Source organism: Protopterus annectens, chromosome 17.part0 (assembly GCF_019279795.1).
Source record: "Protopterus annectens isolate FY-2018-M chromosome 17.part0, PAN1.0, whole genome shotgun sequence".
NCBI lineage: Eukaryota > Metazoa > Chordata > Ceratodontiformes > Protopteridae > Protopterus > Protopterus annectens.
Genome location: NC_056751.1, coordinates 112,637,295 through 112,662,729, shown reverse-complemented (window position 1 = coordinate 112,662,729; position 25,435 = coordinate 112,637,295). Strand labels below are relative to the sequence as shown.

Sequence of the window (25,435 nt, the reverse complement as noted above, 5' to 3'; positions counted from 1 at the left end):
CACAGAAGGGGGTAGCAAAAACAGCCAACAGAATACTCCACTCGATGATGATTCATCATTTAAGGGGAGACAGTTCTGGGCTGGACGCCTATAAAATGGACTCAAACCGTTACTGTAACACCTGGGTTAACTAGGGCTTGAGCTTTCGAGCATCATAAGCGTTCACTGCACTGGTGAAGTGTTGCAGGTAATGATGACTGCAAGGTCATTCTGGAATTTCATTCCAAACAAGTTAACAATGAAAACCTTCTTCAAAATTTCCTAGGCTACTACAGAATCACTGGACTGTGTAGAAGATTGAAGCTTTAGGGCCTTATGTGTTTTTAATACAGATACCTTCTGCTAAAATGTTGCCAGTCTTTCTCATGCCACTCTTCAACTTGAAGTCCTGTGCACATTCCTTTGAGTGATTTATTTATCGTTGCTCATGCTAATTTCATCTTAGCAAGGAGGTGGGCAGTGAAAGGCCCCAAGTTCTAACTATGGCATCTAGCAGAAATGCTGGCATCTACAGCACCTCAGACATCATGTGGAATGAAAGGCAAAAAGGGAGAAAGCTGGAAAAGGTCCTGCTTTGAGATTTGAAGACCATTTGGGTACTCTGATGTTTCAAGTTACTTAGGCATAGACATTTCTTCCAACATTGACAAGGACTACATTCTATGGTGATCACTGGAGATCAGCTAGACAACATAGGCGAATGGAAAGAACACTGACTCTGCTGACAAATGAAAGATGGTGATGGCCCTTCTTTAACATTTGAAAATCAAGCAGCAACTCAAATAGTTTACGTGGCTTGGGCATTAGAATTTTCTTTTGAAAATGACAGTGAGCAAATTCTTAAGATAAACAATGGATTATAGCTGGTAACAGAGGTGATGAAAAAGAATTGAGATGGTAATGGCATCTACTGTCTTAGTTGAACTTGGGGGATGCCAGCATGGAACATGGGTGCCATGTGCCTTGCAATTATGGGTAATAAGATGCTTATACAAAAGAGAATGAAATCACTGGATCCACTATAGAAATGCTCCTGAAGTAAGACCGTCAGTTTCAGCAATACAAAAATTAAACCATTTACTAATGTACAGGAAATAAAGAGAGATCTGTTTAATACTTTAACCCTAATTTTGTCTATAACGAGTATGTTCTCTTACACAACATGTAGTTCCCTACACAAACAACTTAAAAATATGCCGTCAGAGACTAAAAAGACTTGAATGTTCTAAAATAAATTCTTGCTCCTTGTCATTTAACTGACATCACTAAATTAACAAACACATATAGGCCGCAGTGGTGCAGTGGTTAGCGTCGTCGCCTCACAGCAAGAGGCTCTCCCGTTCGATTCTTGGCTGGAGCGCCTTGTATGGAGTCTGCATGTCCTCCCCACGGTTGAGTGATGTTTAAAGACATGCAGGTAGGTGCGTGCATGAATGGGTGTGCCTTCTTTGAAGGTTGGATGTCAGGCTGGCAACTCGGCACTGTAAAATTCCACTGCCAATCATTAGCGGACTGGAGTTCTGCTGTGGCGACCCCTAACCAGGAAAAGCCAAAAGACTTACTAAATTAACAAACACAGTTCTGTCATTTTCTGCTACCGTTCTAACCAAAGAACAACATATTTAAAATGCTTATCAACATAAAGGTACTTCAGAACAAATGCATGAATATATTTTTAGGAAATAAAGCACCAATGATGATCAACATAGGCACACTGGCAACACAGTCGGAAAAGGTAAAAGAAAGCCAAATACCCCATCTGTAGCATCTTTTGGTTCCTCTGGTAAAACTATAACCTAAAAAAAAAAGAAAAATGACAACAAAGGAGTTAAGTATACAGGCATGGTAACAGTAAGATAACTTTGAACCTCTAGTAACAGTTATCATACTATAATGTGTTTATAATACCTGAGCACAGTAACATGCAAATGCAACACAAACCATAAAATACAATACAGGAAGTGACTTTAAAAGAATAGAAATTATAAAACAGTAAAATACTAAAACACCAACAGACCCACACACAAATCAGCAATTAAGGAAAATAAGTATAATGTGAAAATTATTGCTATTAGTTAGGTTAAAACGTACAACTTTAGGGATGTTTTAAAGCTGCTCAATGTACAGAAAATTATTTGCTTACCAAAATTATAGAGCTATAGGAGTTGCTCCACCCTCTGCAATCATACCTCTGAAATGTCCAAATTTCTGCCTCATACATTTGGTATTTTCTTTATAAAAGTTTTTCTGACAAGTCATTCAGGATTAAAGTCAGAAAATAATGACAACTATTTAAGTTTCAGACTTCATACTCTTCAGAAAAGTCATGCTAATGCAAAACCTGTTAAACTTTATCAACTTTTTAATTTTGTAACTGCAATACTTAAAAAATGTCCTTATTTTTGGGAACCCCCGTTATTCAAGGCTTTGTCCAGATTCCTTGCTCTAAGCAGTTGAGAGCTATGTCTGGAACCTGTAGGACTACAGCCACAAGCATTAGGACTGTTTGTACTCCAAACTTTCCCAGGCTGCCAGGAACCTCCCCAATCTCATAGTGCACTGTGACTGCTTCTGTTCTCCAGAAATCAGGTAGCCATGCTCAGGCAGTCATAAATGGACCCCAAATGACACAAAGACCAACTAGGCTGAGGCAGAGAAACGTGGGCTGGGTTGTTATGTGGGATGGCCCCACCCATACAGCTTACAGTACTTAACTTTCATATCTGTTAGGAGAGGGTCCATCCTCTATAACTTGTTTTTGGAGTTTTCATGACATAAAAATGACAAACTGCTCAAATTCAAAGGAGTTGCTTTCATAATATGTTTTGACATGTTTGTTCTATTCACTGCAAACAATTTTGATTTTTGCATTGATAGTTTCAGGTTGGTCATAATCACTATGACTTAATGTTCATATTCCTGTTGAAGTAAAATGCTTTGTTAAAAAAAAAAAAAAAACAATAAATCTTGAACTTGAAATTTTCCTTATAGGTGGACCCTAGGTTAGTATACCACTGATAACAAAAGATCTGGACCTAGAAACCAGCACAAGTTTATAATGCTTTGCAACGGTATCACAGGATGACTATGTAGCAGGTGCATAAATGTCCTCTATAGCAGCAGTTCTAAAGAAAGCCATGGCTCTAACAGCATGTGCTTTGGGAGCTTCAGGAAAGAACTTGCTATATAATACTTAATGGAATTTAATGCAGTGAGCAAGCCACCTCGGGAGAGTAGCTTCTTAGACTGTCAGATTTATTTATAATCAAAAGGAAATAAAGATTTGTAAATGCTTCCCTAGGGACTCAAGTGGATACCCCAATTTAAATCAAATTCACTAGACTCCTTGGGCATAACGGTATTAGTTATAAGCACAACTTTAGCTTTATGAACGATAAAATATGGAGGCTGTACAAATAAAGCATACAATTCAGATGTTCTCCTCCCAACTTTAACAGTCACTGGGAAAGGAGTCAAAGACAGACAGTTACATTCAGCCACAGCTGTCATTTCAGATGGACGCTATTAGAACTTCTCTAAAATAAAATACAGGTCCCAAGGAGGCACTGGGCCACATAACAGAAGTAGAAAAGTTCTTTTTACAAAGATTTTTGACATATTCAGAAATGGCTGAGAAAAAACATCCTGACCCTGGTGAAAGTTAGAAATAGCAGCCAAAAGAACCACACAATACAAGAGGAGAAAGCAAAAAGGGAACCAGACCCACCAATACCAATAAAGAGCTCCAAGGATAATTTTTGTTTTTACAATCTTTATTGTGAACAAACTTCATCTCAGATTCACTATTTGGGGAAATGGGGGGCAAGTATAAAGGAGTCCAAGTTGGCCACCTGTGAATTACAACATCCCTTGAAGCCACACCTGGTGGCAAGATGAGTAAAAACTCTACTTTGCAGATGGTCAGGAAGGCAAACAGGTTGTGACGGGGTTCCTCCCACCTGACAAATAATTTCCTCACCACTGAGCAGTTGAGGTGCCACTCATAGGACATAAAAGCAAGCATTTGCACAGCTTTCATGACAATGAAATGGACTTCCCAGGGATGTGGATTACTAAAGGAAAAAACTTTCTGGACATGGCCCATTTCCACATTCTCACAGCTTCCAAACACAAAGGACAGGGGTCATTGTTCTACCTTTTTTAATCTTTACTGATTCTGAAAACATAACACAAAAGCATATATGCAAATTACTTTATATAGTCCACATACACTACAGATAAATATACATATCTTTTTATTCTTCATTTAATTTTCTCAGAAAAAATAATCTGAATACCATATTATTCTCAAAGCCAGTGCTGCTAAATAGACAGCACTAGCTCCTACATATATTTCTTTAAGAGGATATCCTCCTTTATGGACCTGGTATAGACTCAAACCATAATATAAAACTACAGACATGAGCTTTCTGTCTTGTTTATATTTCCTATTACTTCACTAACAAAATGGATGTATCTTACCAAAACAAATAAAGACATTATATATACCACACTTTCTCTTTTTCATATCTACTTCAGCATATGCTTATTCAAGTTGATTTAACTACTACAAATCCACTCGGCTCCACTGAATGAGAGAAAGCAGGCAGCACAGCAACAGACAGATGCTCGGGTAACTGTCTTGAGAGACCATCTCTTGCACACTGCAAGAAAGAATAGGCGGAGTTCAGCTTTAACAAGGAATAAATGAGTGAGTCATCAAATTAGAGGGTTGATGGTTGGGTAGGCACTGGGGTGGGAAAAATATATACATATATCAATGCTCCCCTCCACACCCTAGGGCAGGTGCATCTGTAGTGAAGCTGTCTTACTTGGAATAGGTGGGGTGAAGGGGTTGTCCAAGGCTAACTGGAACATCAAAAGATACGTTGGGGGCACATCTGAGAAATCCTTTTATATATTGTCATGGCACTCAACTATGAGGGTCCAGTGAAGGACCACAAAGGTCCCATATGCTTGAATTGGTGATAGTACAGGTGGACGTAAAAGATCTCACGGCAGATATTGGAGAGAGTAGGGGTTATTTCCATATAAAAATAACTCATTTACAAAATATTTACATACTGTAATGTACAAATATATATAGATATACAAAGGTGTTTACACAATCATACTAAAATTCTCATCCCTATTAGACCACTACCCCTTTTTCCATAACTATCTGATTTTATTTAAATCCATTTACCTTTAAACACAATTTCATTTATTGTTTCATTCAATATAACCTATATAACAAAATAACTTTTCATCCATTTGTTTAACATATTCTTTACCTCTGTTCTTATTTTCATGTTTAATCATGTTTATTTTATTCACTTCTGTTATATCTTCAAATAATCTTCATTACATAGCTTTCCTCAGAACTTTTTTACTCTTTTACATTACAAAAACACGCATTCCAAAGTTTTCTTTTTGACCATGTAAACACATTCCATCACTTTTCCTCTTATATGGCACATATCAGTCTCCACAAAAAATCTTGACATTGTACTTTCTGATCACACCACTTGCTTCTTATTTTTACAGCTTTATTTTTTTTTTCCATCTATTAGAGTTTCCCATGGTTTTACATAGTAATATTTTATCGTTACATTCTTATTACACCACAATTTTGTTTTTATATATAGTCAATTTTTTATTTTTGACAAAAATATTTTTTCTTCGTAACAATTTCATTTATACACTTTCTCGTTTACCATACACCAAAATTTATCATACTCATATTTACACAATTTTACTAAATCTCTCATCTTTTTCGTTTATCCACCTTAACACTTTGTAAAATTTAATGAAGCAGCATGTACCACTGGGTTAATTAACCCTAAACCTTTATTTGCATATAAAACTCCTATTTTTACTTGGTTTAATCTAGAACCCCATATAAATGAAAAAGTTATCTGTAATGATTCCTTCTCAGATACTGTTAGCAACATAAATACACTTGCTAATTATGGTATTTTCCACATTAGCACTGAATTTATCAAATAAGACTTTTTTCTGAATAACTTGTATGTTCTCCAGAAAGCACAGGTTTGTTTTATTTTTTCTATTGTTTTTTCTCATTGAATTCTGACATCTTTATTCCCAAATTTTATACCCAACACAAATTGCATTCATTGTAAAATATATACCCCCGATCTTTACTACATCACTTAAACTTTTACTTTTCTCTTTATTTAAAGCCATCCCCATCATCTCTAGACACTCATTCATGCAACTTATTACTTGTTTTATCCAAATGTTATTTTTTGCAAAGTTAACAGTACTGGAATTCATAACCCTTCATGTATTATATACCCTGCCTCCTTCATTTTGTAATTTATTTCACATACTATCACATTCATAACTAATGCAAAGAATATACAACTCATTGGGCATACCTGTCTTACACCGCACCACTTAACCAATCATTTACAAGTATTACTTATTATTACTATACACTGCTGACATGCATGATTTCCTAACTTTCTCACTTGTATTACATTCTTTTAGTATCCATAAGATTTCATGTCCAGTTTTTGTCAAATGTCTTATTAAGGTCTCCTAGCATGATTTTCGCTTCTTCTTTTCTATTCATATCATCCACAATTTCTCCATCATCAATAATTCTTGACAGCCTTTTCCTTTGCATTATATATACTATCTTCTATAATATTTTCCATTTTAGTTTCAAATCTCTTTTGTATTATTTTCATAAAGATCTTACAATTATTTTTTTTAAATCAGCATCTTTATTAAAGTATCACTTATGACATAGGTAATCATATATTTATATAAATGAAAACAAACTACACTGAAATTTTTAATTGCAAATACTATACATCACTTATAAAATCTATCCAGTCATTGTCAATCAAACATTACAAGGTTCATTCAAATCCTGCCTTCTTTTAAACCTCATACCTCCTCCAAAATGTTATTGTGTGTGTAATGTTCCTATAGTTCCCATTTTTCTATGTAATTTGCTCCTACCCTTTTCTAAAGATCACAATTCCAGTTGTTTCATCTCTATTATTATATTCACTACTTCTAGTGCAGCTGGTATAGGCTTTGATTTCCATTTCCTAGTAATTGCTATTTTGGCAAGGTCTTACTATGTTCTAGGCAATTCTGATTCTGTATCACAGCTCAAAGAAATCATTTCCTTAGTCAAAGCAGTTTGCTCACCCAGTATTTCTGATACAGTAGTCTGCAGGGAATTTTTAATGTCTGCCAAACTCATTACACTCTCAGACAATATGATCCCAATTACCTCTTTCTTCCCCATCACACCTCCAACATTTGGACTACAAAGGTATTTTTATACATCAGGTAAACACTTCTAAGCAAAGATCCTAAATCTTCTTGACTTTATTGCATATTTGCGAGATATACATATATTCCCTAGTGTTTTTTTTGTGAATTGCCTATCTAATCTCTCTTCCCAATCCTTTCTAACCTCCTCTATTGATTCTTACAGTTGTCATGCAATATTTTGTATGGTCTACTAATTACCCTTTTTTAACAGCAACTCCTGTTCTAGATTCTACTAAAAACTCTACCAGTGTTTGTCTTCTGCTTAGGATCCCCCTATTTCTTTCTCTTTACCTATACTCTGACATCACTCTTTGATAAGGAAGATAATTTCTAGCCTGCAGTCCAACACATTCTTTGCCTCCTCCCATTCTACTACCTTTTCCTCTCTAATTATTTGCTCCAAATACCTTGGTTCCTTCTCCAGTTTTCTCCAAAAATTCCAGCCCCCCTCTTGCCTACCATCATATCCCTATTTGCAGTCATCTCTATTGGCAGAATCTCTCGTCTATATTATCATGTTGGCTTAGTTCTTAGAATACTTTCTGCTACTTTATGAATATAATATTCTGTATGGTTATTGTTATTCTCCATAAAGATCTGCATCAAAAATCCCAGATTCTCATTCTTTCTTGAGCTTCCCCCATTTCTTCACCATCCCTTTTCACTTTGAATTATAGATTTCTGCTTGTGCTATGTACATGAGGCTTAAATGTATAGCTCTGAAATACCCTTTATATTCCCAACCCACCTTCTTCAATTGGAGGAATCAGCTTATCCCATTTGGCTCTTTCTGTTTCCCTCTCCCAGATAAAATCCTTCAGTTATTTTTTAATTGCTATCCACAACTTTTCCTTTGGTTGACAAAATTATGGCTGAAGTGTGTATAAAACTAAAGGGACTAAAAATTTTAACTGCTTATATCTTGCTATCCATATCCATATAAGAGCTTACAATTTCTCAGTTTTTGTATTATCTTTTTAGTCTCCTCCCACATATCCTTTGCTGCCACAGCAGAATCATTTTTAATCCATACTCCTAAGTACTTAATTGTATCATGTCCCCATATATATGGATATTGCTGAACCAATTCAGGTGGGGGTACATAGTTTACAGCTATTGCCTTTTTTTAGTTTCATTAATTTTGTATCCTGAAAGACTTCAAACTGTCTCAAAATGTTTCATAACACTAACATGTCCTTTTCTGTTTTTATCATGTCTAAAATATTATCTGCAAATAAATCTAGCTTTTCTTGACTACCATACCAATTATATCCTTGAATTTTTGAGTCCCTTGTTTTCTTTGCTAATGGTTCTAAATTGCTAATGGTTTTAAATGTAACACAAATAACAAAGGAGAAAAGTATACCCATGCCTGGTTCCTCTGCAAAAGCAGAAATAATCACAGAGGACCCCACCCACTTTAATTTTCACCTCTGATCCCTTGTATATTCTCCTAATCAACCTTAGAATTTTATCAGGGAATGCAAATTCCATTGCCCTGCCCATAGAATTCCAACTTAATCTGTAGAATGCTTCCTCTACATCAAGACCTAGAAACAAAAGTATTATTTTCTTATATTTGGCTTCCCTCTGGATCATCATTGTTCTGTTAATGCTGTCAAATGTTTGCCTCCCCTCCGCAAAACTACACTGATCAATATCTATCAATTTTGGCATCACCTTTGCCATTCTTTTAGCCACTATAGACAAACATTTTCTAATCATGGTTTAGAAATGAAATTGGCCTATATGAAGCTGGATCTGATGGGTCTCTACCTTCTTTAGGTATTACAGCCACAACCACTTTTTCTCTCAATATGTTGGTGCAGCCCCTCCTCTTAAAATCATGTTAAACAAAACCTTCCAGATCTTTATCACTTTTGCCCTCCTAGCTTCCAAACTTCCAAAGGAAAAACATCTATTCCTGGGAACTTTCCTGTGGATTGGTTATACATCATTTTTATCTCGTCTCCTCCTATCCTGTTAGTAATAGAGCCTCATCTACCTCTAATCTTGACATATTTCATTCTTCCATACACATTTCCATTTGAATCTTTGTCTTCATATTTCTCTGCTTTGTACAGACTTTTACAAAATTTCTGAAATATTTCTACAACCTCTACAGGATCCCTTGTTATCTTCCTTGTTATAGGCTCCCTAAGCTTGCAACCCCCTTCTACTTTCTGTTGCCCGAGTTGTTGTGCTAAAAGTTTTTGTGCTCTGCAGTTATCTTCAAAAAACAGTTGCTTAATGGCAGTCTTTCTAAACTCATGTATATTATTGAGGTAATCCCGTATTTTCTGTTTAGCACAATCTGCAAATGTTCCTCTTCTTGTTCTGTGAGATTACCCCTATTCTACAATACTTTAACCTTTGTCAGTCCCTCTAAATAATTCTTGTTACTTCTTAACTACTCTTTTTTTATTTCCATTCTATTTTTAAATGCCACTTTACTTTTACTTTCAGAAGAAATTTAAATATTCTCTAATAACTCCCAAACAATTTCCACTACTCATCACCTTGAATTTCTCTCTTTTCAACAGATATATGGGAAAGTGCCAGTGTCTTATTTTTGTGCCATTACCCTGAATTTTTATTTTAGTTGTTATTGTGTGACCTGAAGTGATTTTTGGATGCGTGTCAAAACTTAAAATTAAATGCAGGTATTGCTGTGAAATATAAGTTCTGCCCAGTCTAGCCCAGTTTTTGTATCGTGATGAATAACTTGTAAATTCACCCAAACTCCTGCAACCGAATTCACATCTTCTGTGTCAAATATTTTCATAACTTTCTTCAAAAATCAACCCGGTTTTGTTACTGTTTCCCTTCTCGGCCCCCCAGATTCATCATTACTGCTCAATTCAAATTCCAGTCCCCACCTACAAATAATATTCCCTGCAGAAAGCTGATTATTTCTCCCAGAATTTTCTTAAGCTCCATTAGATCTTACTATTCATTATCATCGGTTTCCAGTTTTTTGTCTTCTATCTTCCTTATGAATTTAAGTGCTACATTGCACAATTCTTTATACATAAAACCTTCATTTAACCATTCATTCAAAATCTTTAAAAATACTTTTGCTAATCTCTTAAAATGCTTATACGTTTCTCACACTATTCCATCTGGTACTGCAGCCGTATCTATATTAACTTGTCCTAATACTTTACCTAGCACATTTAAAGAAATCTCCTTTCCCAACTCTTTTTTTCTCCTATTCTGTTAACTTTTTCACTTCCCACGTGTTTTCTTCTACCTTGCTTTTTTCTTTAAATGTTTCTTATACTTATTGTATTACACTATTCATAATATTTTCCCAAGTTCTATTTCTCCTTTTACATTATTTCTCTCATTACATGATCATCTTCCTTTACTAATCTGCTTAAGTAACTCAATATTACGTTTTCCTTGTAAAAAATATCTTTGATTCTATAACAATTCCTGTGTTTTCTTTCATATAATTCTTTTTCTTTGCCAAAGAACTTTCTATCATTATGTTCCAACTCTTCTAATGCAACATATGTTATTTTGTATTTTTTCTCTCTACTACTCACATCATATTGCCACTGTAAAAAAAATGATATTTTTCCTAAAATTATCATTCACCATTCAGACCAATTTTTTTAAAATGATCTCATAGTAATATGATTTTTCAAGAACTGTATTACTAATCTCTTTTCTTCTTCATTCCTTGTTTTCTAGCTTATCCTTTTTATTCCTTTGCCTATTTTTATATCCTTGCTTTCCTATATTTCTAGCCATACTGCAAGATGATCAGAAAATCCTATTTCAACTACCTCCCCTTCTCCTATAACTAAACCTTCTGATACTATAAAATAATCTATTTTAGTTCTATACATACCCCTTTTGTAAGTCCACAAATGTTTGTCCCAGTTTTAACTTACCACATCTTATAACTTCAAACATTTTTCTTAAAATCATTTCCTTTATTTTTTACGCTTGCCTCTTAAATCACAATTACAGTATCCTATTTTAATATTCATATTTATCACTGCATAGTCTAAAATTTGATGAAATAAGTATTCCCTTTCTTTACAATTAGTATAAGTATATATTATAAATTCTATATAATTGTTCTTTCCATTTTAAATCTATAATAGCAAATCTTCACATTTTTGCTAAAATTACATGTAATATCTTTACTGTATTTCTACAGAATATGGCCATTCCAGAACATCTCTCATTTCCCAAACTGCAGATTATCTTTCCTCCCCATAGTTTCTCTGTTTGTAATCTTTACTTGTTAAAATATTGTACCTTCCAATATAATTACATTTACAGCACTTCAAAATTCATATTCTTCTTACTATATTCTTAATACTATTCACATTTACAGAAAGCACTCTAAAATTGTCATTTTCCCTTTTCCTTAGATTTGTGGTTTCATAAGTTCATAGCTAATTACTAGGCCAGCTTTCTTAATAGCCCATTCTAAGCCTAGCCAATTTCCTTCCCAAAGGTGAGAAACACTGTACCTTGCGTCTCCGAGTCCCCCAATCAGTTGTATATATATTATTCTTCAGCCATTTCCTCTATTTTCTTTTCTGCTTCTCCCTTTAATTTTTTTTCAGTCTTTTTCCTTTTACCAAGAGAATTTTTTTTTACTTTTCCTACCTCTCAGTTTAGGTCTTCTCTATCACTTCTTTTAGAACCCTCTTCTATGTCCTTTATTTTTTCTCATCTATTTTTACTACTTCTAAAATGTCTTCTTTCTTCATTTTCTTCTCTTTCATTTTCCTTACTCTTTTCATTTTTGTAATCCATCAATAAATATCCAATTTTCTTACATTTGTAACATTTCAATTCACATTTTTGCATCATGTCCCATTTTCCCCACAAATAACATTTTTTTTTTCTCACATTTCCTTTTCCGCAAAAAAGGAAACATGTTTTGAGTATTCTCTAGAATTTTACAACACCCCTATTCCCCTTCACATTCATCGTGCTTGGTATGTGCATAATTTTTTCCTCCATTTTTAACAGAATATTACAATCCCAGCCACCAATCCATAAACACCTTTTGTCATAAACTTTTGCAATGTCCAGTACTTCTTTACGTAAAGTTTTCAAATGCCATTTCAAAGTCTCCTTTTCTACCTCTGTTTGAAATTGTGCATGAATTTTCCTGTTTCCCTGTTAAATGCTTTTATCAAAAAGATTCCATGTGTCACAGTCTTTTTTTTCAAATGGAAAATTTTCTTGGAGAATATGAAAAAGGAAAGTCAAAAATGTCAAAAATGTCTCTCTGTTAATAAGAATAAATGATATTACCTCATGCACTTTTACACCCAAAGGGGTTATTAAATTGTCCCACACTTCATACTTGTCCATTTCTTTGTCTTCTTTACTTTGAATCCTTACCACGTACTTCCATTTTTTATTTTCTTTCGTCTTCTTTTGTACTACTCCACTTCTGCCTTATTTTACTTTCTCTGCATATGTTTTCTTTCCAGCTCACCAGTATTCTTCAGGATTGTCTCTGCATCCTCTTTTTGTATTTTCTCCAGAACGTCCCCCCAGGAAACACCTTCATTTTTCTGGCTCACTCTGCACCACCATTTCTTTAAGTAAATCACCCCACAACCCTTCTGACCGGAAGGTTGTAATTACACATACATCATTTGCTGACTCATCTCCATCAAACAGGTTTCTTTGGAAAAATTCCTCAAAATTCTGCACACATTTTCCTGTTCCGATATTTGCTTTCTCCTCCATTTTTTCACCACTTTCATCTCCTTCTCTCCATCTGCCTCTGTTTCTCCAGCCCACCTCTGCTCCTGAACGGAAATAGGAAATGCTCCTCCAAAATGGGTCTCAATCACAACAATGATGAGTAGGGGATGTTCTCTTATGCCTAGACCAAATTTCCCCTAGTAGTATAAATAACCACCCTCTGTCTCCCCTGACAAGAGGCCACTTGCCTAGTGGTACTAACCTGATTAACAAATGATAAATTAAAAAGATACCCTGAATATTGTCACTGCATTCACTGTCATAAGGCACAAGATGCTGAGGAAAAGAGCTGCAGTTTTTGTTTGCACAGAAAGAAGATGTACCTGGAAATGTATGATTCATGTTCTGGTCTGTGGAACAATTGCTTGTAACATAGTGCCTAAGCATCAGCCTATATAGGTTGGTGCTGCAACAGCTCCAACAGACAGTTTTTGATGTCCAGAGAAATCCCCAAGGATGGGAAAAGATGACTTACATTAGTGACTCTAGCAGCTAGGAGCTAGTCATATAATTAAATGAATACTTTGGTTCCCCAGAGTGAGGTAAACTACCACTGTGACCACTCATTTGGTGAATATCCTTGGGGATTGTGGCCAGATTAAACTGCAGCGGCCTGAACTGAAAATGGCTAGTTCCTACCCTAAATCACATAGGCCCCACTGGCTATCTTGACATGCAGGGACACATGCTGGAGGTCTAGAAAGCATATCCAGTTGTCCCCTCTGACAGCAAGGGTAAGACTGCCTGCACCATGATCTGTAACTTTGTTTCCAGAATAAAACGATAAAGGCCACAGAGGTGTCTTAGATTGAACTGAGGTCCTTTGCTTGCTTTGGAAAAAAAATCTTGGGCATTATCAAGGTCATTTCGGTCTAGTAGGCCTCTTGGACTGCTACTAAATCAAACAGGTAAAAAATACTTCATTTCTAGCTAAATCCTTCTGACAAGGTGGGGGTAAATGGAAGGGAGAGGGATGTTGACCCCTAAATCCTTCTGACAAGGTGGGGTAAATGGAAGGGAGAGGGATGATGACCCCTAAGAAGCCGCACATTTAAACATGAATTTGCTGAACCCTATCTGTATAACAACCTTTCCATGCCAGAGTTTTGAGTTTCCATAGAAGAAAAGGTCTACTGAACCCTTTCTCATTGATCAGGAAGCTCAGAACTGGATATGATTACATAAAGAAACAGATAATGGGACACCTAAAATCTGAGATCTCACATCAGGCTTAAAGGCTTGAAAACTGTAGCATGCCCTGAAACATCTTTTATAGTGCGAGTTACCATTCACACTCCCTGTAATGAAAAGGAAACTAAGGCTGAAACACTACTGCTTGACTTTTTTTTACCTTCATAAAATAGTTTAAGTCTGAGAAAACTAAGACTCACTTCCACTACCTTTCAGTAGCCTGTTCCTTGAAATTGTATAAGTGCAAGTAGTGACCTGAGCTTGGAAAAAGCCCTACCCTAAAGATATAATGATAACTCCTTTACCAATTACTTCTGTAAGCCAAGTACTAGGCACAACCAAAGAACTAACAAAATTCATGTTATAAGAAAGCCCTCCTCCATTAATTTTCACCCTTGTAAAGCAATATAACCAAACAATGCTACTCAATGGATATAGACCCACCTCAGACAGTTTCAATGCTCACTGAACACAGAGTGGAGCAGAATGACGTAACTGACAAGCAGACATGCTGAACAATCTATTGAACTCTTGCACTAAAATATTTTGTGCAGGAGCATGAACCATACTGTTCCTATAGTATATTTCAAACCAGTGACTGTCATATTCTGCTATAAAAATCTTAACACCTTAAACAATTTAACAGCTGTGTCAAACTGAACAGCAGAAGTAGCTAAAGCCACATGCGTAACTTAAAACTTCTAGGCGTACTATGCAGCACACAACAGCAGCTATGGTGGAAGAGGGCTCAGAACCAGCAACAGTTAACCAGTGAATTCCCAAGATGTTATACCCCTTTTCTTATGCTAATAGCTCAAACTTCTATACTTTTTTCTAGAAAAAATATTTGGTTCAATGGCATACTTCTAAAAACTGTGAAACCTCACATTAGTTCACTGTACATTTATAAAGCAATAAGACACACATTTACCATTATTACTTAGAAATGACCATGAAACTTGTAAAGTCAAGGTGGATTACAAGGTTTTTGTGAAACCAGAGATCATTCTACCTCTTCCATGGAATCAGTTTCCCCTTTTAGTGTGTGTTTTGTGTTTGTGTGATATTTTACATTTAGGACATGGGATAGGAGTGGTGTTGAGTGAAGGAAGGCTTTTAGATTTAGATCATCAGGGTGGGAGTGGAAAGAACAAATCTGAAGAATACCTGCCTTCTATCACTACAGAGCAGGTGAGGGTACTTCACTGTCTGTAGTTTCAACAGGCACAGTTGCAGGTTTCCCATCTTCAGCTGTGCAAGTACAATGGTGGTCTCTTCTAGCAAATGTGAAAGAAATTCTGGGATTACTAAATAAAGCTATTCATGTTCATAAACTGGGTCAATTTTCTGAATCCTGCTCAGATTTCATCTATGTCTCTTCGGATGAAACGTGGACCAGTGATACAGTCAGTAGAACAAACAGATCCAAAGCTCTCAATGACCCTGAAACTACTTGCCATAACTGTAGTTCCTCACAGTTTTTTCACGTCGAATAAACAGACTGCAGCCATATATTTCTGGTATAGGAATTTGTCACAAGCACTCATTTTCAAATCCAGAAAGTACAGCTGTATAAGAAAATTTACCTTAACAGTAGATCACTGCTGCAATTGCCTTAGCTGCACAGGATATAAGCTTAAGAGCACCTTCCATGTGCCCAGACCACTGGCATCTCAAGCAGAGCTGTAGAAAATCAATAATCTTGGAGCCAAACCCTTCAGAGATTTCAAGCCAGAGGAAAGCAACAGCCCTGAAAAGGACAATGCTAGGTAACTAAAATTAAATGTCCTCACTCTGGTAACACAAACCATATAAAAATAAGGGGGATGGATGAAGGAAACTGCTACTGCCAGTGATCAATCGAGCATGTATTATTATTGCAGGTTTACTTGTATAAAAGTACTATGTTTCATCATTTGATCACTGCTGCAGTAGCCTTAGCTATATGAGTAGATTACAATAGCTTATAAAAACTGGGAGGAGGAAAGATAAGGGTCTACAAGGTCCTAGAAAATGGCCATAGCAAAGCCTGCTCTATACTTGGAAAATGTATGTTACGTGCAGTGCAAAGTATGAACAGTGGACCAAGTCTTGCCACTAGAATATTTATGGAGTTCACCCACTTCCAAAAAGCCACTAATGAAGACAAGGTCCACAGATTTGTCATGGCGGAAATAGAAAAAAAAAGGAAATGGCACAGGACAACTATTTCAAAATAGTCTGCTTTGTTACAGTTTGTCCTTTTTTCTTACCTTCCTAAGAACTGAATAACTGATTAGACTTTCTAAAGTTGTCCGTGGGCATCCACAATATGAAGAATCCTCTCTCTCGTGTTTGAATGGAGATGTACAGCTTGGCTTAAAGTAAACTTGAATACCATTTCAGGCATAAATGAAGGATTAGTTCTCAAAGAAACCATATTGTTGTGAAAAATGAGATAAGGTTGATCCACCATTACAGCTTGCAACTCATACATTCTTCTTGCAGAAGTCAGAGAAATCCGCAACATACTTTTCAAGTTAAGAATCTCAAATCAGACTGGTGAGCTGATTCAAATGGAGCAAGAGTTATTTTTTCCAAAACAAAATTAAGAGTCCAAGGGCATTTAAAGAAACTGAGCATTTTTATTTCTAATAGCAACCCCATTGTCACAGCATTTTAGAAAATTTGTGAAGATATTTAAATTTGTCAATGCACCTAATCACCATGTTTTTTTACAATATGATACAATTAAAGTAAGGCACATATTAGTTTTAAAAACTATGATATCGTTTTTAAAGAAGCTGATAAGGAAGGAGGATTGTTGGTATGAATAATGTGATTATGTGCAAGCTATGAATCAACTGCTGCATGATGAAGAAATAAACCATGAATAACAGTAATGAAATTAACAGTAAGTGATGTTAACACTGAAGTTTACAATTTACAAGTTAATAATTATAGTTCCTTAGAAACCATGATTTGTATATTCCCCACATAAGAGTTCTAATATATTATAGTATTCCCAGAATAAATAAGAGTGATAAGACCCCCCCCCCATGAGACCAATTGTCTCTGGCAGAGGTTGAGTAACACACAGTCAATCCCTATAGTTCTAGAACAAAAATGATCTGGGAATAGTCCAACAAAAGTGGAGTTTTATTCTTGATAGCAAATCTTTTTTTCATTCTTTTCTACAATACATTTTAAACAACCTGTTTTATGTTTAAGTAAAGAAACTGTCTCTAATCATCAAATCAACTTTCTAGATGTTATGGTTTATAAAAACAGGATAGGTAAAGTAACAACTACCTACAAGAAACCAAGTAAGGGAAACACATGTGCATAAGGAGCAGTATGCATTCAAACCACATGTTCAGAAATGTTAAATGCTATTAAAATTAATGCAGACAACATTTAGACTGCATACTGAAGGAGAAGAGGCACAGCAGCAATTAAAATTTGTAGCCAGAGGTTATGCTGTTACACAGCTTGATGCAATACAGAATTAAGTTAAAGCACAAGATATGGAAGAACTAGAAAACTATATTTCTGATAATTTTAGTAAAAATAGTATGAGCAAAGTGAACCAGGACAGATGGCAATATCTTACAACAGACATACTACGGCAAGAGAAGACAGAATTAAAAAGCACTGGCGTATTTTACAGACTGTATAACAGCTGAAAGTATTATTAACGATTAAGCCAAACTTTTCTAACAGAAATGCTTATAATTTGAAGTATAAACTGTGTTATAAAGAACAAAAAGGGAATAGTTATTAAACATAGTGATAAATTGTTACCCATATTTTAGGTGTCAACAATACACACACACATACACAATTTATATATATATATATATATATATATATATATATATATATATATATATATATATATATATATATATATATATATATTAAAAATGGGTCCATGTCAGTTAAATGAAAACCCATATCCCTGACGACCAGATCACCGAGACGGAATCGCTGACACCGCACATCCTCGACAAAGGTAAGTGTATGTATTACGGCACGGAACATATTCCCGTGTCCGTAATATAACTAAAACATACACAAATACCTGTATAGCAGGGGGGCAAGCCCCCCAGAACCTCTCATGTGGGGGGCTGCTCCCCCCACACACACCCTACTTAAATAAACTAACTCTAAGATCGCACCACATTGTGGGAATGGGAATGCCTCCTATTCCGCACTACTCACCATTGTCAGGGATGTGCGGTGTCGGCAATTCCGTATCGACGATCCGGTCGTCGGGGATATGGGTTTTCGTTTAACTGACATGGACCCATATATATATATATATATATATATATATATATATATAGATATAGATATATATATACACACACACACACACACACACTAAAATTTATATGCAGACTATGACTCCGAATACAGTGCTATGCAAGAAATGTGAAGGGTTTTATAAAGGTAAGATTAATAGAAAGTTGGAGAAAGAATTTATAGTCATATTTCAGACATACATAGGAAGCAATGACAAATGGATTACATAAACATGTACAAAGGATGATTATACCTTTGAATTTGCTATATATTGGAAGAATGGTAGAGGCGGTGATATATGAGGTAAAAGCCTAGCATACAAATGGATCAGTACCTTTTTGTAGCTGACAGAGCGCCCAGTTTAAAAGGGGTTGTCTCTTTAAAACCTATTCTTAAGCAAAGAAGTTTAAGATGATAATTCATTATTTTGTATTAGCCACCTGTTATTTAAAAAAATAACTCACGTGGTAGATTCATATACAAGGATGTGTTTTGTAAGCAACAGTTTTTAACACTTGAAAAAGCTGTTTATCAAAAACTCTGAGGGCTTGTACATGTGCTTTTATCAATACTACATACTTGTTTTTCCTTGAGTCATTTTTCTTTTTTTTTTCCTTTTAAGATTCCAAGTTTTCAAGGTGGACAAGTGTGCAACAACCCCTTTCAAAAACATCTTGACATGGTAATGTGTTAAAAGAGTGGGACATGCTAAAATGGCCAAAAAATCACCCTTGATAGAGAAGTGAGATACTCCAGAGGATAACAATTCATACAAATATCAAAGAACCACACAAATACTAACCTTAAAAGGGTCTGAGTTCTTACTTTGGCACCAATTAGAAAACCTTGTCCGTTTACCAATATATGATTTGATTTCATAGCAGCAGGTTTCTTTACACTCCTTTAAGACCTATTTTCGGACCATGAGCAGTAGGTATCTCAAAGATATTAAAACTGCACTATTCCAAAGACCCTGCACTGTTATTCCTAAAAACTCAGCTCATCAAGCAAAATCTGAGGCATCTGCTGTTACAGACTGTGCTGGAGCTGGAAGAGAAAATGGGAGAACTGAGACAGGGAAAGATAAATCCTTAACTTTTTCCTCTCACCACCAAAGCAGATTCCTTTTTACAAATCCCAAAATTGAAATCTGAACAGTCATGAGGTGATGATGTTGGGATCAGACAAATTCTGAGGATCAAAGAACCTTTCCCATGTGGAGCCTGATGAGTGGAATCATGGATGCCATGAACCCTAATATTCTAAGAAATTACCTTGCAAAACTTCTGGGCTGAGAGGAAAATCCAGGAATAAATCTATGAACAGATCAAATTTTTTCCCATGGAAAAACTCTCTTTGAACTGAAGCATCTAGGAGACACCCCATGAATACAATTATGTAGGAAGATGTCAAACAAGACTTTTTAAAGTTCTCCTGGAAAACCAGTCTGCAAAGGAGCTCTCTCACCTAAGTGAGAAATTCATGACACTCTGAAGAATAAGCAAAGATAAGCAAGTCAAAGAAAAATATGAATACCATGCAGTCTACAACAGGTTATCACTGGAGCTAGACAGTGCAGTGGACAACCTAAAGAAGAATGCAGAGAACGTGTATTGTAAAATTCAGATACACAAAACCTTAAAAAAAATGTTTCAAATATGAGGCCATTAAGTATATGATGACAGGCATATTTTAAACCTAGAGTTACCAAAAAATGAATGATGGAACGAGAGGTAGGCGTAATGGTTAAAGTGCTTACCTTAGAAACACAAGGTGCAGGGTTTGATTCTGACATGGGGTAACTGGCTAGGCTTAAAACAGTCCATAAGGGCAGTCAGCCTAGTACTAACCTATGAACCTATGAGAGGTAAGAAATAATGAAGGGTTAGAACTTTGGAAATTTCACAAACTGACTAAGAAAGAAAATATCTAGAACTGTTCTTAGAGAGACTTTTTTTGCTACATGAACATTCCTGAGTAAAACATTTGCTGCCAGGCAAAGAGGGACAGGTTCTATTACTCCTATGAGGAGATGCCAAATGACATAAGGGAAAAAAGAAGATTGACCTGGTGGATATGGAAGAATACCTTGAAAAGGAGGAAGTGACTTCCACTGCCATACATACCCCTGCTGGATCACTCTCAGAACCCACATGTTTGGGACTAACTGTGGCCAAAGACAGAATGGAGAGCCAGATTTTGGAAAAGACTTAAAAGGACTGCAAGGCTGGGAAGGGGAGAGACAATTCATAGATAGTCAGAGTTGCTGGACTGCCTCAATTTCAGGGAAGCTTCCTTCTTTTTGGAGCCTTACTGCCATTGTGTTTTTTTTTTTTTTGAATGTCTGTTTGCCAGAATTCTGGTAGGCCTAATTATTTTGATTTTTAATGTGAAACTCTTAAAATCTTGGAGATGGAAGACTGAACAATCATACTACCACTGAATCGGTTTCCTCTCTCATCACACTTTTTCATAACTTCAGATGCAGATGGTTCAAAAACAACTTCGCTATTCAAAGGGGGACTCAAAATTTCATCTTTTACATCACTGGGTAAATTTCGAGAATGTAAACATGCAAACTTTCTCATAACAGCTCCAGTTGCAGCTGCTCTGGATGAGGTAGCGTCTGAGTCATAAGCACACATAAGAAATCATCTAAGACACAGAAGCAGTTAAGTGTATTCAAAGAAGATATCTCCTCAGAAGTAGGAGAAGTGACTATAATGTTCTTCACACTCTCAAATGAAGCAAGTAAAAATTTTGCAAGTGAGCTTGACAGTTAAGGATTCTAAAAAAATAAGTGTAACAGAACTATACACTTTCCCCCCCTAAATCTATCAAAGGCTTTTTCATCCTTATCAGAAGGGGAGGGATAAGCATATGCCAAATGTTTTGCTGCAGAAGCATTTACCAGGGACATTACTGCAAGGTCAGATATGGGATTAGAAAAAAAAATGAAGAAACTTCACAGTGTGGAGGTGTGAAGTTCACGCCTTGAATTATGTTATGCACCCAGTTCACTAATAAAAATCGAACTGTAAAATACGTACTACAAAATAAAAAAAGAAAAAAATAGTAGATAGTCCACAGTTGAGTTAAAAATGGAATATCCCTTTCTGGAAGGCTGAGGACCTGTATACGATCCATCTGCTTTCTTAGGGGCTGCAGGCTTGTCAGGCATGTTAGAGGCTGTAATAAAAACACTCTTCAAAGTCAGAAAAACAAGAGGACGTGGAGTAGGATGAAGAAACTCCAGTTGTAATAAATCATAATATTTTTTCAAAGACCCAGAGAAGTCATTATGTTTCCAATGAAACAAATGGCTTAACTTAGATATGGTTTCAGAAAAAGACAATTCTTCCAAAGTGCAACTCAGAAAAAAATAACTTCCTCATTGTAAGAATCAGTCTCCTGAAGAGAAAATACAGAAGTTGTTTGCTCACAATCACTTCCCTCTTTATTACAGTGGGAAATCTCAGAAAAATAATTATTTTCCTTTATCACTTAAGCCAAAATGAGAGGGGTCAAGAGCCTGAACAAATATCTGAGCTAAGGCCAGTAATACACCCTTGTCTAAAATAAACAGGGAAAGAAAAATGCTTAACTTTTTTTTTTTTTTAACCAGGCACCCCCACAGAAGCAACTGACTTCTGACAGGAGACTCTCCCTGGGGACCTGGGGAGAAGACATCCCAATTTGTCTAGGCACAGAGGGATTCCCCGCTCCTTCCTCAGAGACTGACAAGTGGTTCTCCCATGCTCACTAATGGCACTCCAACATCCGTACAGGATGTGTTTGACCCCTAGTCCATGCTGACTGAAAGAACTACACCACAGGAAACCAACAACCTTGATCTGCTCTGCCTCATCTCCCACCACCCTACATACACTCAAGATACCTTTAACTCAGTAGAAAAATGGATATCAGGTATCAAACTAATTCTAAATCCCAAAAAGATACAACTGCTACTATTTACCCCTAATAGATAAAAAAAACCCCTCTGCTTTACTATAACATCTAAGGACGTCACCACCTTCTAACCACACCAAACTTCTGGGCATTGAAATAGACAATAATCTCCACTTTGATGTTCACATCTCACATACCATAAAACTAGTACACAAAAAACTAGGCTCCCTCTACAGGAATAAGTCCTTTCTCTCACAAAAAGCAAGAGTCACTCTTGCACAAAAGCCACCTCTTCTCAACTCTATTATACGCAGCACCAATCTTTACCCAAATCAGACAATGTGGCCTAGACAAACTAGAATCATGCTACAATAAAATAGCCAAGTTTGCTACTAACTCAACATACAGAACCCATCACTGTGCTACACTTAAAAGAACTAAAATGGTTTGAGCTACCACAACTACTTAACTATCACCAGCTGGGTACAGCCTACAATATTCTCAAATATCCTGAAAAAAAACTCTCATTATCCAACCTACTTACTGCCTATACTGCTAAGATCCAGTGAAAAATCTCTCCTCTCCATCACCAAGGCTAACAATAATGCAGGGAAAGTGGTCTACTCCCACACCATTGCCAGAAATTGGTACTCTCTTCCCCTATCCGTGTCCACTGCCCCCCTCCATATCCATATTCAAAAACTCCCTCAAATCGCACCTTCTTAGTACCTGGTTATGCCCTTCTATCACATAACTCTACCCATACTACTATTAACTCCTCAAACTCCTCTCTGATTACATGCTGGACCTCTGACCCACTGTTGGCTTGGTCATCTGAAAGGCTACTATTAACTGTGGAATCTTATTTGATATATTTTCTTCTCTTACCAATGTATAACTGACATTGTCTTTTTACCTATGTTCTATATCTTCTTTTACCTGGAGTGTTTTACTACTATGCTCAGCATACATGATGTAACCTGTTTTGTGTATTATGCTGGATGTACTGTATTTGTATAATGTGATGCCGGAGCTTTTCTCCCCAGGCCTCTGCTAAAAATGGACCTGGTCCAGTCGGAATTTCACGGTTAACAAATGTAAAATAAATAAATAAATAAATAAAGGAAAACTATGAGTGGCTGAAGACCCAAAAATGGCCAAAGCAAAGTTACCCATCTACGGATGAAGCAAATTTATAGCCTGCTAAAGGGGTACAGGCCATCTGGAAATTTTCTTCTTTTTGTTGCCAGAGAAAGAACTGGGGAACTGGTAAGTTGTTCCATGGTAAAGCCAAAAAACAGGCCAGAAGTCTGAGTAATGCTGACAGAAGCAGCTGGTAAAAAAAGTTAAGTATCCAAGTAGGAGTCATTACACAGCAATACATAGTGACAAACACAATATACACACAACCTCAGCCTCTAATCAAAAATGAACAATTTCCTTCATAGAAAAGTGTAAACTACTTCATTGTTAAATTTGTTATAGTTAACTTTAATGTAGAAACACAATCTGTCTGAAAAATCATTTGACAGTCCTATAAATAAATATAAAATTCCTAGTACAAAGCACACACTTTTACAGAAAACAGCAATGTAATGTTCCGGTCATAAAATAAATTGTGGAATCCCCCCCCCCAAGGGAACTTATCTATCTTGCAATGAAGAAACTCTAACCAACAGTCAATCCTAGGAAGCCTGGAAGTCGACAGCTCTTTAGCAATAGGAAAGCTCTGAAGGTCTTGGTATTCAGACTGTTGATTTTCTATAGCTCTGCTTCATCTGCTAACAGTCTGGGTGAGTGGAAGATGCACTTAAGCTTTAAAAGCCGTCTGGTTTGTATACATGTGAAAGATATAACCCACATAACTGTCGACTACAGCAGTGATCAAATAATGAACATCTAAACATATGGATCAGCACAAAATATTGCTCTAAATTATGATGTGTGTGTGGCTGCAGTAGCTGGGATTTGATGGTAATGACAAAATTTCTGGATATACATAAAGTTTCATTATTGGGGGTGAGTATGTTTGCAGGTTAGGGTTACAGCAAGAGCTTGGGAAAGGGATACATTTTGTGTTGTGTGTTTGTGCGTATTGTTTAGTGGGTCTAGTGGTACTGTTAGGGAAAGGATTTTTAGCAATGCAATTTGTGCAGCTCGGGTTGGGGGTTAGAGTTAGGGTTATAGCACATGACTTAAGAGTGGATTTGGGGGCCTAGCCCTTTTTTTCACCCTTAGTCATTGTACTAAACCCAATCCTACAAATTATGTTACTAAACAAACATCCTTAAAATTACCTCATTAAGACAATGTGTCTACTAGCTAGTTGTCTTTTTGTTTTGTTCTCTCATAGCAAAAGGAGACTGTTTTCTTCTTGTGATCAGTGTAGTTTTAGCAAGTTTTATTAGGGTAAGCATGTTATTCATGTTCTGGCAATCATATAACATGTATCAATGTTTCTACATGTGATATTATATATATATATATATATATATATATATATATATATATATACACACACACACACACACACACACGCACACATACATACATACATACGTATAGATAGAAACACAACCTACATACACACACACACATATATATATATAAAATACACATATACCTACAAACACACACACACACACACACACACACGTAGATAAAGATGTATGTATGCAAACAGGTATGCATGCACATGAGCTTGTGTATGTTTATATGCTACTGCTTGGCATACACGATAAAACCAACAAAGACTTGAGACCAGCAACTTTGATAAGTCTATTAAATCACACTAGAAGCATATATTTCACATCACCTGCACTATTTTAAATATTCTGACATACATATACTTTAAACATTTTCTTCAGTTTAAAAACACTGCAGGATTACATAACCAATGCAATTTTGCTTACTTAACTGTCATCAGTAAAACAAAAAGCATTTTAGATGGACAAACAACATCCCTCATTGCAATATTAAC

The 25,435-nt window shown here is 36.0% G+C and overlaps 1 protein-coding gene across 1 annotated transcript in view; it reads right to left on the bottom strand.

Annotated features, from left to right (window-relative positions):
• The window catches only part of UBXN8 (UBX domain protein 8), a 399,557-nt gene that overhangs the window by 179,594 nt on the left and 194,528 nt on the right, over positions 1-25,435 (bottom strand). Inside the window, exon 7 of the mRNA XM_044059156.1 lies at positions 1,755-1,796. Within this exon, the coding sequence (XP_043915091.1) occupies positions 1,755-1,796 (42 nt within the window). The remainder of the gene's footprint in view (positions 1-1,754; positions 1,797-25,435) is intronic.